This window comes from Somniosus microcephalus, chromosome 8 (genome assembly GCF_052327205.1).
Source record: "Somniosus microcephalus isolate GS21.2 chromosome 8, FLI_Smic_1.0, whole genome shotgun sequence".
NCBI classification, from domain to species: Eukaryota; Metazoa; Chordata; class Chondrichthyes; order Squaliformes; family Somniosidae; genus Somniosus; species Somniosus microcephalus.
The window spans coordinates 141,145,466-141,159,331 of record NC_140994.1 but is presented as its reverse complement, the minus strand read 5'-3'; the positions used below and the strand labels follow the sequence as shown (position 1 = coordinate 141,159,331).

General features: G+C 43.7%; 1 protein-coding gene across 3 annotated transcripts; it reads left to right on the top strand.

The window, feature by feature from the left end:
- The first annotated feature begins 294 nt into the window (after positions 1 to 294).
- LOC147113825 (oocyte-specific histone RNA stem-loop-binding protein 2-like) lies at positions 295 to 13,501 on the top strand. 3 transcript variants are annotated; one of them, XM_085995185.1, is made up of 7 exons: positions 295 to 366; positions 1,862 to 1,960; positions 4,873 to 4,956; positions 6,228 to 6,395; positions 7,488 to 7,637; positions 9,660 to 9,777; positions 11,517 to 13,501. In XM_085995185.1, the coding sequence occupies exons 1-7, from the start codon at positions 326 to 328 to the stop codon at positions 11,640 to 11,642; spliced, it is 786 nt and encodes a 261-aa protein (XP_085851311.1). In that variant the 5' UTR covers positions 295 to 325; the 3' UTR covers positions 11,643 to 13,501. The 3 variants fall into 3 exon arrangements, with proteins under 3 accessions (XP_085851311.1, XP_085851312.1, XP_085851313.1); XM_085995186.1 differs by having other exon boundaries at positions 11,254 to 11,608; XM_085995187.1 differs by lacking the exon at positions 7,488 to 7,637.
- The last annotated feature ends 365 nt before the right edge of the window (positions 13,502 to 13,866 follow it).

Genomic DNA, 13,866 nt, shown 5'->3' with positions numbered 1-13,866 from the left:
AAAGCATCCAGTTTTTTTTAACAAGGTATAATTGAATCTCTCAAATTGTTTGCATATTTTAAAAGATCAGTTGCTGATTTGATATTATTTCAGTGTGTTGGCTCTGCTGAACAGTTTAATGTCTCATGTAAGAAGTCACACAACACCAGGTTATAAAGTTTGGTGTCTCATGACCCCTTTTCTTGTATTATGGAGCAGTCCAATAGGCTGAAGTGTGAGACAAAGCCCACCCCTTGTAGGTGGTGTGGTATTTAAAGACTGCAGCTGTCATTTAATATGAATAGTAAAGGAGAGAGTGGGGGGGGGGAAAATAATAATAATAATAATGCAGGCTAGTCCTTATAGTCACAATCCACATGCAAACAGGTTATAATGTTATAGTGTTTACCTGCTAGCTTTGTTTTAAATTGATTAGAAAAAGCCTGATTTAATTGGCTTCTTATTAACATTTATTGATAAGCCTCTTTGAAATGGAACTTCTTAAGCCTGAATTTGCAGGTTATATGGATAAGTGTCGGGTAGGATGATTAAACAGTTTATGAACAACATAAATCCTACATTCGTGGGAATGTCCATGTATTAAATGTAACCAGTTAGATAATATTATCAATGGTAACTTCTGCAATGTTATTAACTACCGGCAGGGGTCAGGGGCTAACTTAATGGAACTTCATCCCCTTGCATCTTTATTTGTGGTTAAATGCCTCTTTGTGAGATTAAAGAGATTGGAAAGTGTATGATGGTACAAATTGTGTATATTCTGTTGTGAAGAGTGGGCTGATTGTTGCCTTCTCCTTTTGCTATGCTATCTTGCTCTTAAGATCTTGTCCTGCATGTTTTATCTTTCTTTAATATTGCTGTGTTTTTTTACTGATACAGTTCTAGAGAGTTTGACTTAAACCACTGAAGTGTCTTTTTTCAGTATTGCTTTAATGTGATGGGATAAATGCTAAAGTAATCTCATCAGTTCTAGCCCTACTGCCACCTAGTGGATGGGGTAGAAATGTAATGGCTATGTTTTGACTTAATTATGATGTCCTCCACTAGAATGTTGTTGGTTGATAAAAGAATTGATGGAAAGATTGGGGTCAGCTGGAATTATTTGATGGCTTAACAGCACATTAATTTATTCCATCTTATTCAGTTTAGTTTATAAATGTGTCCAATTTGTGAGTATACTGCTGGTGAAGTGACCTGCCTCCTTTACCAATCATGCCAGGCAAGGTGCTTTGCATGCGGACAGCCGTGGAAACGTAACTGTTAACCGTAGGCTCTGGCAATGCCTTTTCTGAAGGTGCAACTTGCAGGCAGACTTGTGGACACAAGCTGATGATTATGCTGCCTTGCAATGTGGTGCCTGTGTTCTGTGGAAGCTTTTCTTCTATTTTAAAAATACAATGGGTTGAGTGCAGTGTTGGCAGTTTAACCTTTTCATTTTTGGGTATAGATTAAAATCCAGCCCATAATGGCTGGCTACAAGTTGACACTCCCTACTGGCTGCAATATTTCCAGGTGACATGAGTTTGAAGCAGTCTTGAACCAGTTCCTAGTGTGTATGAATCAACAGCACAAAGCTGCTTGTTTTCAGGACAAATTAGCAGCCTCAATCAGAGGCCATAAAGCTGGCTAATTGGGAAGTAGAAATGTTCAGTTGTGCTTGAAGCATCTTTTTTGTATGGGAAGGTTTATCTTGTCAAAAGTTTATTGTACATGTGACCTCATTGTTTGCTATTAAGACTCGGCAAATATCCAACTGCGCTTCAAAATTTTCCTGACTGCATAACAAATGTAAATTTACCTCGTATCCTTCTGATTTACAATTTCACTGGATAAATTGATATTCACAATTTGTATTTCACAGCTTCCCGATTACAAATGCCCACATTCCATGGTTGGACTTTGGAAACATTGGTGCAGCAGCGGTGCCAGATGTTGACCCTGCCAGTTGGGTGGTGAAGAGGTTAGATTTGTGATCATTGTCATATCCATCAATGTGCTTGCAGAGCCTATACTTGAGGAAAGTGTGAAATCCAAAGAAAGAAGTTGTTGCTTGATGCCTCACTGAAGCAAAGTTCAAAGCAACTCTGCAGGCTAAAGTTTGCATCTCATTCATTCTTCTCTCTGCTCAATACCACCGCTTTGCTTGTGGCACCAGATATCATGCATGATGTTAGCCAGCAGACAATTAAAACATTTTTTAAATTTGTTCCTGGATGTGGGCATTGCTGGCAAGGCCAGCATTTATTGCCCAACCCTAATTGACCAGAAGGTGGTGGTGAACTGCTGCAGTTAGTGGTGAAGGTACTCCCATTATGCTGTTAGGGAGGGCATTCCAAGATTTTGACTCAGAATTGTAACCTTTTCCAAGGGCAAACCTCAGCCATTTCCCCCCCCCCCCCCCCCCCCTTCAATTTTTTTCTCTCCTGAAATACTTAACTCTCTCTTACTGGAGTTTGTTTCCATGAACCTTGGTTAACCTCGGAGCGGCAATTCAGGTTCATGCCTCAACAGTGTCGGTGGGTTATCTGGCTGAAGAATGTCACAAGTAACTCTTGTCTTGTGTTCATCTGGCCTGTCCTCCAGCAGGTGATTTGGGGCAGGAATCCTGGCCTGTCCTCCAGGTGATTTGGGGCAGGAATCCTGGCCTGTCCTCCAGGTGATTTGGGGCAGGAATCCTGGCCTGTCCTCCAGGTGATTTGGGGCAGGAATCCTGGCCTGTCCTCCAGCAGGTGATTTGGGGCAGGAATCCTGGCCTGTCCTCCAGCAGGTGATTTGGGGCAGGAATCCTGGCCTGTCCTCCAGCAGGTGATTTGGGGCAGGAATCCTGGCCTGTCCTCCAGCAGGTGATTTGGGGCAGGAATCCTGGCCTGTCCTCCAGCAGGTGATTTGGGGCAGGAATCCTGGCCTGTCCTCCAGCAGGTGATTTGGGGCAGGAATCCTGGCCTGTCCTCCAGCAGGTGATTTGGGGCAGGAATCCTGGCCTGTCCTCCAGCAGGTGATTTGGGGCAGGAATCCTGGCCTGTCCTCCAGCAGGTGATTTGGGGCAGGAATCCTGGCCTGTCCTCCAGCAGGTGATTTGGGGCAGGAATCCTGGCCTGTCCTCCAGCAGGTGATTTGGGGCAGGAATCCTGGCCTGTCCTCCAGCAGGTGATTTGGGGCAGGAATCCTGGCCTGTCCTCCAGCAGGTGATTTGGGGCAGGAATCCTGGCCTGTCCTCCAGCAGGTGATTTGGGGCAGGAATCCTGGCCTGTCCTCCAGCAGGTGATTTGGGGCAGGAATCCTGGCCTGTCCTCCAGCAGGTGATTTGGGGCAGGAATCCTGGCCTGTCCTCCAGCAGGTGATTTGGGGCAGGAATCCTGGCCTGTCCTCCAGCAGGTGATTTGGGGCAGGAATCCTGGCCTGTCCTCCAGCAGGTGATTTGGGGCAGGAATCTTGGCCTGTCCTCCAGCAGGTGATTTGGGGCAGGAATCCTGGCCTGTCCTCCAGCAGGTGATTTGGGGCAGGAATCCTGGCCTGTCCTCCAGGTGATTTGGGGCAGGAATCCTGGCCTGTCCTCCAGCAGGTGATTTGGGGCAGGAATCCTGGCCTGTCCTCCAGCAGGTGATTTGGGGCAGGAATCCTGGCCTGTCCTCCAGCAGGTGATTTGGGGCAGGAATCCTGGCCTGTTCTCCAGCAGGTGATTTGGGGCAGGAATCCTGGCCTGTTCTCCAGCAGGTGATTTGGGGCAGGAATCCTGGCCTGTCCTCCAGGTGATTTGGGGCAGGAATCCTGGCCTGTTCTCCAGCAGGTGATTTGGGGCAGGAATCCTGGCCTGTTCTCCAGCAGGTGATTTGGGGCAGGAATCCTGGCCTGTCCTCCAGGTGATTTGGGGCAGGAATCCTGGCCTGTCCTCCAGGTGATTTGGGGCAGGAATCCTGGCCTGTCCTCCAGGTGATTTGGGGCAGGAATCCTGGTGGATTTTCACTTTATTAACCCAGAGCTGCTGCAGCCAATTGTTCCCATACTATTACCTTAACTTGAGATCTGCAAAAGTGAAAATTGAACTTGGGACTCTCTTGGTTTGTATCCAAGATGGTGACTTTGACTTCCCTTCACTGTCACCTCCCCCCGCATCCTCTCTCTGCATTTACCCTGTCAAGCCCCTTCAGAATCTTATGTTTCAATAAGATCCCCTCATTCATCTAAACTCCTCGTGGGGGAATCTAGAATAAGGGGGTACCCATTTAAAATGGAAATGAGGAGCAATTTCTTTGGAATTCTCTTCCCCAGAGAGCTGTGGAGGCTGGGTCATTGAATATATTTAAGGTGGAGATAGACAGATTTTTGAATAGTAAGGGAGTCGAGAGTTATGGGGAGCGGGCAGGGAAGTGGAGTTGAGGCCAAGATCAGATCAGCCATGATCTTATTGAATGGCGGAGCAGGCTCGAGGGGCCAAATGGCCTACTCCTGCTTCTACGTCTTATGTTCTTATGTGAGGAGCTATAGTTTGAATATTTTGAGTTGGTGTGAAATTTTAGTAGTTTAAGCTGGCATTAGCATCACCTTCCACAGTAGTAAAAGATACATTGTGTATATACAAGAATTCTACAAAAGAAAGGCTTGGCATGAGATTGCAAACTTAAGTCAGGTTGGCTCTGTCAGTTGTGGATTCCATCCCACTGCAAACCAGCACATGACCTTGGCTGACATTCCCGTTCAGCACTGAGGGAGTATTCTATTCTGAGGTGCTGTCTTTCAGGTGATATGTTAAACCATGCAATGTACTTGTTCAGATTGACTTAAACAATCTCTTGGAAAATGGTGTCCTAGCATTGCTTCATTTGTGCGTGTGCTGGCAGTGTATTAATCTGTCTGATTTCTCTTGTCTATTAGGCCTGATGCCTATGCACCAACAACAGCCAGCATTGGCGTGGGTACAGAATCCGAACCCAATAGGGGATGGAGCTGGGAGAAAAGGTTTGTTTACATTTCTGTTGGAGATAAAATATGCTAAGGTTACACGTAATTTTCCCATAGTGTTTCAACTTGATTGCTCACAAGTGGAGGCCATCATTGATCTCTACAGAGAGATTCTGTTGGAAAGTTGGCATTGTGCAGCCCTCTGTGATTTGTTAGAGGAGCAATAGTATCATTCGTGCCTCCTCACCCCCAACTGAACTCACCTAGAGCAGCCGCCTCTGTTTCCCTGAGCCACAGTTAACCCAGCTGTTTCTGCAGTTGTGGATATTGGGAATGGATAGGATCAACCATTGATGCTATCCATTCTGTTGTACTACCTGTTTAACCTTGTGTATGAACCAGGGGAACATGGCTAAATGAGCAGGATATTACAGGTCTGTGACAACTGTACCAAATAAAGAGCTTTGAGAAGATGGGGAAAACTGAGAATTAAGAAAATGCCATTTTAGTGTTTTATATATTTTAATTATTTGGTTTTGAGCTGGATGATGTATTGTGTTCTCCCATGTTGTTGAATAGAACATTCTGCTGTTGAAAAGGCCTTTGACTTGCTATTGGGATGATCTTGGACCTGATGTCATCTCCAATAAGAGCTAGATTAAAGCTTCTGGCTCACAATGAATGCTGTCGTCTTTCTTCAGGCTACTCTGCTGCACCAGGCCTTTGCCAATGTGCTGACCTCTGTTACCAAGTGGTAGATGAGACTGACTGACTGACTGTTTGTTTCCTGTTCCTTATGGGGAAGCATGTGACTTGTCACTTTCTCAAGTTGGCAAGGCAGACCACATCCCCTCAGAGGCTTATCTGGTTGTGAACCTATCTTCGCCCCAATATGCTGCAGCATTAGTGCTCCCAAATTGCACAATACCACTAATCAGCTTGATTCAAGATACAAGCAGTATACCATACACTTGAATTTAACCAACTCTGGAGTTTCTTATTGGTAGGAACCACTGATCAAGGGCAGTATGTCAGTTGTGTGAAATGAGTGTTGCCAGAGTCTACTTGAGAGGACTAGTAATATCCATGGTATGATTTACTCCACAATGTCCTACCATCCTGGAATACCAGGGCAAAATGCCATCCTGCTCTCCCTTTGCTGCAGAACACACTACCATTAGTAAATCTGCCACTGAAGCCTATTCCAGTAATGTCTACTAACAAGATGATAGCAGGCTGTATTAACTGAAAAATGTTGCTTAAAATCTGAGCCCAAGTTGTGTTTTGTTTCCTCCCCCCCCCCCCCCCCCCGCCCCGCCCCACCCAAGAAACTACAAGTACTGGAGTGTCACTCCACAAGCCTGTGACACTCCAACTGAATACTGTAAGCCAACAGAAATCGAAACTGATGAAACGGTGCTGAAGAGGCGACAGAAGCAGATAGATTATGGAAAGAACACCCCTGCCTATCCAAGATACCAGCAGGAAGTTCCAAAGTAAGCGCTTTCTGAAGGCATATTTGGGGTGAGGGAGGTGTTGAGGTTGGGGTGTATGACCATCCTACACAATGGCCTGTATTTTCCGATGCCTACAGGTGTGTACACACCCGTAGGGACATCAGAATTGCTGGTTTGAGGCATGCGCTGAAAACCGGCATTTCCGATCTATCAATCTTGACAGATCGGATGCCTGCACTAGAGAAAGACCTCTGCGGGTGGAGAGTTCCGCTTTCTGCAGAACCTCCGCCCACTGACTTCACTTAGGAGGCTTCCTGCGTAAGATTTTTTTATCGGAAATTATGGGCCATTGTCTTCACGTGTGTTGCACTTCAGTTTTGCGGAAATTTGATGACTAGTTCAGATTACTGGGGCTGATGTGTAATGTACTAGTCAGGATGGTAATGAACATTAGTGCAGGAGGAAGACATCTGGCAAGGGATAGAGTTACATGCTGCAAGTGAGGGATACTAACTCCTGAGTGGAGATTTTGATTTTGTCTTTTAACTGTATCTTGCTTCCATTCTTAATTCATGTTCTGCAGCACTAGATTTCTCAACATAATGCCAGCTTTTCTCTGATCATGATCTAGACTTGGGTTAATTTTCCATGCATTAGTGTATTGAAATTACAAAAACATTTATGTTCGAAGATATTGTCTGCACCTGAATATGAATTGCATGCACGAACACACATGCACACATTTAGCTTTTATTGATGGCATCAAGAACAATTCAGAAATCATAATGGGTAAATTTAATATGGCGAAACAAACTCTGATATCTTCCCTTCCCAGCAAACCACAAGCATGGCCACTTTAATCTAATATCATAGCACCAATATTTCACCACTTGCACACTATGCTCATGATTGTTTACAAACACTTAATGATCCATCGATCCTCCGAATTTATGCCCACCAGATAGTAATGATTCCCAAATCTACCTGTGTGCGTGCACATTCTGGTCTTCATTCACAATAAAGATGACAATGGCATACAATATTGTAAAACACTTCAAGCCTTTTAAAACTAGCATTGCACTTTCTGGCAAAATGGGTGAAGATAGCATGTCAACTTTTTTATTTTTAAAGGAGACTCCGAGTGCCAGGAATACATCCCCAGACTCCCAACAAGTACAAGAAGTACAGCCGACGCTCCTGGGATAAGCAGATCAGACTATGGAGGAAGGCACTTCATGCTTGGGACCCACCATTTGAGCAGGGGGATGGCCCGAAGCCAGTGTATGTAAAATACCCTAATTCTACTAGATGGTTGTGTATAGGTAAATCTGCAGAGGCAATTCTATGGCCTAGTCTTGTTCCTATTCAGCCCCTCGTGTTTATTCTGCCAATTAGATAATGGTTGATCTGTATCTTAACTTCATTTACCTGCCTTCACAGAATCCCCACAGTGCAGATAGAGGCCATTTCGGGCCATCGAGCCTGCACCGACAGATATCCCACCCGATTCCCCGTAACCCCTACACCAACACATATCCCACCCTATCCCCGTAACCCCACATATTTAATCCCCCTAACACTAAGGGTCAATTTATCATAGCCAATCAACCTAACCCGCACATCTTTGGACTGTGGGAGGAAACCGGAGCACCCGGAGGAAACCCACGCAAACACGGGGAGAATGTGCAAACTCCACACACAGTCGCCAGAGGCCGGATTCGAACCCGGGTCCCTGGTGCTGTGAGGCAACAGTGCTAATCACTATGCCACCGTGTCTGCCTTGGTTCCGTAACTCTTAATACCCTTGCCTAACAAATACGCTTGCCTACCAAAAATCTATCAATCTCCGTTTGGAAATGTTCAATTGACTAGCCTCAAGTGCTTTTTCTTTGGGGGTGGCAGGGAGATGGGAAAAGGAAGGAGATCCAGATTTCCACTACTTTGAAGAACTGCTTCCTGAGTTCACCCATGAATGGCCTGGATCTAATTTTAAGGTCATGGCCCCTTATTTTGGACTCTTTCCCACCTTTAATAGATACCCTTACTGTATAGTATGCCTACTCAAGGCTTGTAAATAAATTGCCACTTGGATGACCTACTGGAGGGTGACTCCTTTCATGGACCTGTGTTCCAGTAAAGGAAGTCAATGCCTTCAAGAGGGGTGTTAACTGGAGAGGAAGAAAACCTAACCCCCCCAAACTGAGATTGATTATGTATGTAACTGAAAAACTCCCCTGAACTGTGAAGTTTGTCTTTGCCACCTACTGTTCAATCTGTGGCCCTTGCTGCTTATACTTTCCACTGAGGAAGGAACAATGGTCTTGGACATCTGTGTGGGCATAGTCTGTGAATCTAGTCCACCTATTTTTGGGTGCTTAAATGTAAACTGCATTTTCAAAAGCACTAGAATTTAATTCATACAAGCCCAATATACATGTCCACAAAGTGGTTGATGTGAGTTTATGGCATGGGTCCTCAGCAAATTTCTAACTTGGTGTACCTGGTCAGAGCTGGACACTTCTGCATCAGTCCCTAGAGCACATGTATGCCAACTAGTAACCCTTATTGTACAGTGTGCCTACTCGAGGCTTGTAGATAAATTGCCACTTGGATGAGCTACTGGAGAGCGACTCCAGATTTCCAACCTTGTCACAAATGACATCCTCTGTGATTGTGACAAAGGTAAACTATCCCTCCTCATCCTTCTTGACTTGCCTGCAGCCTTTGACATGGTCGACCACTCCATCTCTTGCCAATGCCTCTCCACCGTTGTCCAGCTGGGTGGGACTGCACTCGCCTGGTTCCATTCTTATCTAAATCGTAGTCAGAGAATCGCCTGCAATGGCTTCTCTTCCCGTTCCTATATCATTACTACTGGTGTCCCCCAAGGATCTATTGTTGACCCCCTCCGATTTCTCATCTACATGTTGCCCCTTGGCGACATCATCCGCAAACACAGCGTCAGTTTCCACATGTATGCTGACAACACCCAACTCTACCTCACTACCTCTTCTCTCGATCCCTCCACGGTCTCTAAATTGTCAGACTGCTTGTCTGACATACAGTTCTGGATGAGCAGAAATTTTCTCCAATTAATATCTGAAAGACCAAAGCCATTGTTTTTGGTCCCAGCCATAAACTCCGTTCCCCAGCCACTGACTCCATCCCTCTCCTTAACATCTGTCTGAGGTGGAACCACGCTGTTCGCAACCTTGGTATTGTATTTGACCCTGAATGAGTTGTGTATGTCCTCTTCTGTAACTTGCTTTATGTTTCTGGTACAACTCACACTTAATGTTTCAGACCTGGGATAGGTATATGGACTCCTCTGCATGGGATGGACATGGCAAAGAGACCCCTGGAGCAATGGTTTGGTCCCCTGGGCTATACAAGCATGACTGCGAGCAGCTCCTTGTCACCGGTAAGCTGATGTTCTGTAGTGTCTCTCCTTTGCCATTGAAAATGTAATCCAATGCCTTGAAATGAAATCGGGCTGACACAGGAACTTGCATTTATATAGCACATTTTAACACACATAAAACTTCCCATGGTGCTTCAGAGGTGTACTCAGACAAAAATGGCTGCTGACCCAAAGGAGGAGGTATTGGGAAGGATGACCAAAAGGTTGGTCGAATAGGTGGATTTTGAGGAGGGCCTTGAATGAGAAGATGGAACTGGGGAGATAGAGGGGTTTCGAGAGGGAATCTCTCAACATGGAACCTAGGTGGCTGAAGATGTGGCTGCCAGTGGTGGATCAAAGGGAAAGGGAGGAATGCATAAGAGAAAATCATCTGTTATCACTCTTTGTAATAGGATGGTTTACAATTTATCTTCTATATTTGGGCTCATCCCCCCCCCCCCCCCCCCTCCCTCTTCTCCCAGATGGATAGGGCGTGGAACTTCTGGGCCAGGATAAGTTTCATTGGTTTGCCTGCTTGGAATGCTTTCAATTCATACACAAACCAACTGCATTCATTCAAGATTGATTTGTCCATTATCAATACTTCAGGGAGGGAGAAAGGCAATTATGCATATTATATAAAGACTTTTTTATAAAATGGACAATGCTGGGGGTGTGTTGGTTTTTAAGATGTAGATTTGGGATTTTAAAATGCACTTGTTTTTTATTAATGTATAAAGTGACTTGGTTTGCTCCAGGCCACTACCTAATAATAAAGGCTCTAATTCAGAGTAGTTAAAGGCACCCAAGAGGTGCCTGCAGCTTGAGGAGAGCAACAAGTTGCAGAACCGTGGAGATTTCTTAAACTGGGCATCAATGCTACTAAAGCTTTTTTCTGTTTGCATCTTAAAAGATGGAGACATGTGAGGGTTTTAACCGCAGCAAAGCAAATCCATGATTCCAAGCCCTATTGCCTCATGACGCTATCTGGTTTTTGACTTGGCAAAAATGCAGCAACCCTAATAAATAAAGGCTGTCACTCCTGACCTGCTTGTTGTCATTATTCAGTAACTAGTTTATCAAGATCTGTTTCTTCTGTAATTTTTGTATTTAAACACCATTGGGATCAGTACTTTTTAAAATTTGCCATCTCCACTACCTTCCATCTTTACTTGGCAATGAGCTGTCTCTTGCTGCTGGGGGTATCTGTATTTTAAATGCAATCTAACTGTTGTTGATGCCCTTTCATGAATTCTGGTGTTTGTGGAAAATAAAACACCTTTTGATTTTTCCCTGAATAAGAACTGAAGCAAGATTGTCTTGAGATTGGAGATCTGGAGTTCATGCTACCAACCTTTGCATCTAACTGGTTCTTTCATCTTTTTATATCACACACAACTATCCAGCAAAGAGACTAGCAACCTCTAACAATGTTTGTCACCAACCTGCTGGGAGATGTACAACATAATTTCCCTCACTTTCTCATTATTCCCCTAGGCTCTGCTCTGGTCCCATGAACAGTGGCTGACAAAGCCAACACCGATTAGCATAATTGTGGACACGAACAGTCAACTCCTATTTATCTAAACTATCTGGATGAGTTGTTACACCTAACAGATCAATTCCTGAATTATTTGTATATATGTTAAATAAATCAGCAGCCAACATGATGTTTAGTTATTTACTAAACAGGATTGCATTCTATCTCTAAATGAAGTCTCACTTTTTACCACTCAACAAGATGTATTGCATTTTTACAGATGCCAGATGATCAAACTCCCTTCCCATCTCATCCTTTTGACTTGTCCCCAAATGGAGATGAGGACCCCTTTGAACTGCTCAGGTATTTAAGGGAAGCTCATGGTAATAACTGGACACCATGGTAATGCGCATTCAACACATCTTCCTGACAGAAGGAACGGACTTCAGTCCGGAGTAGAGGAAGGGTTTGCTATATGCAAAGCAAAAGGATGGGATATGATTTTTGGTTTGTGGATTTTGTATCTGATTATTTAATGAACTTTAAAAAAAAAAAAAAAAAAAATCAATCTTTCTTCTAGGCTGTTTTTTAAGATCGACAGCTTGTATTTTTTTGTGGGGGGTTGGGGAAAAGAGGGAGGGAGAAGGAAGACCTCATGGTTCTCCCACATAATACCTTTAATCATTCTGTACCCAGGTGTTTGTTGTAACTCCTAGTGTTGTACTTTGGTTAAAGCTGAACACCCAATCCCCCCACATCTGTTGGTAAGATACTGTCTGTGAGCATGGCTGATACAATATTTGATGAATAAGGTTTTTAAATTGTGAAATTGTTGAATTCTCAATTTACTTCTGCAGAATTTGCATTTCCAGATGTCATTGTGATATCATAGCTTACTGTCTCTGATCCTTGCATGTAGAATAGAAATTAAACACTAAACTTTTATTTTTAAAAGTGAAGGATCAGAGATTAAAGCCAAGCTCCTGGCTACCTCTCCTGTGCAGAAAACTAGTCACTTCATGGTGTGTGGAAGAAGGAAGAGAAACTGCCCCTTAACAGTTTATGGTTATCATTATTACTTGTAAGTTTTTCCATGCATAAAACTTGTCTTTTTTTTGAGGGGTACAAAAGTGTTTGTTTGGCAGAGCAGGAAGGCTCAATTTCCACCCCCCCCCCCCCCCCCCCCCACCAAAATTCACTTAAAAATTGGATTTCAAATGTCTGACCATTTTTTTTCCTTCTTTCCCCAGCCCCATCCCACCGTCAAGGGATTTTTTTCTTTGAGACCATTTCAGTGTAGTACATCTCTGAATCAAATTGAGAAGGGAAAACACTGCAAATTAACTTGAAGACTTGGACGAGTCTGCTTTCTAGCAAAGACTTTTACATTGATTTCACATTGTTACTTTATCCTTGCGTTAGTCTTTCTCTCTCCCCTTTCCCCTCCCCAACAAGGTGCTGTACATTCTGCATTCTCTGAGCATTACCATCTAATCTCTAGCATCTTCCACGAATGTTCATAGTACTTTGCAATGCACTGGGATTAGACCTCAATCACATGTTTGACTTTCCATGCTGGTCAGTACTTGGTCCTCCTCATGACACTTCCTCCCAGCATCTCTGCACACACACCCATTTCACTACATGTCTACATAGTCTTTGGTCACTTGTATGAATTTTAGTGAAACATTAGCACAGTATCTTGCACATTTGTACAAGATGTTTTTTCCAAACAATCTTGCATTCCTTAATGTGGCAGTCTTTGCACCATCAAAACCTATGCCTGTTAAACACCCATTCTCCTCAAACACCAGCCCATGTTTCCCACATTGATTTGCTTGTGATATTTGGTTTTCCCCTGGCAATTATCTAACTTGGTCACTAGTAAAATTAAGTCTTACAGGATTAGCCATATAGTTGAGTCTGGGTGAATGACTTGAGCAAAAAAAAAAAAAATTCACGTTGCTGTTGGCTCTTTGCCAATGGATTTTGCACACTTATTGCCTGTTCAATTCCTTGGTATTTGCTGGCATGAAGTTGTGTACCAATGTCTTTTGTATCCATTGGTCCTGTTTGTATAAAAGGGATTAGGATGTGCATGTCACACCTTGTTTAACTTTTGAGTCTGTAAATGTTCTGTTTTTAAATGATTTATTTGATGTGTCTCTTATGCTGTAAGGGTGAGTTTTGTAACTGATAAACCAGTAAAAATGATCTGAAGGTGTAAAGTCTCTTTGATCTACTTTATATAAAAAAAAACACCAACTTGGGTCTAATGCAAATTTATTGGGGATTTATTACCTATAGCAGAAGTGAGTGGATGCCAAAGGATAGGATTGGATTCATCTGCAATGCCCACTTACAGTTCAATTGCTGTGGTCACTAACTGTCAAGGCTCATGAATTGGCTGGCACCAAGAATAGAGAGTTGCAGGTCAGTTTAATCTTAACTAATAACTTTGGGATTAAGAGATTATCACAGTACAGAGAAGAGGTTATGACTAAGAATAGCAAAGGGTCAAGCAGATTGGGCGGTTGGGGGAGGTGACGTGTGGGAAAGAGCTAGAGGGGAGACATCAAGAACTTGCACCTATCATGCCTTCAGGACATTCAAAGTGCTTTAGTTAATGA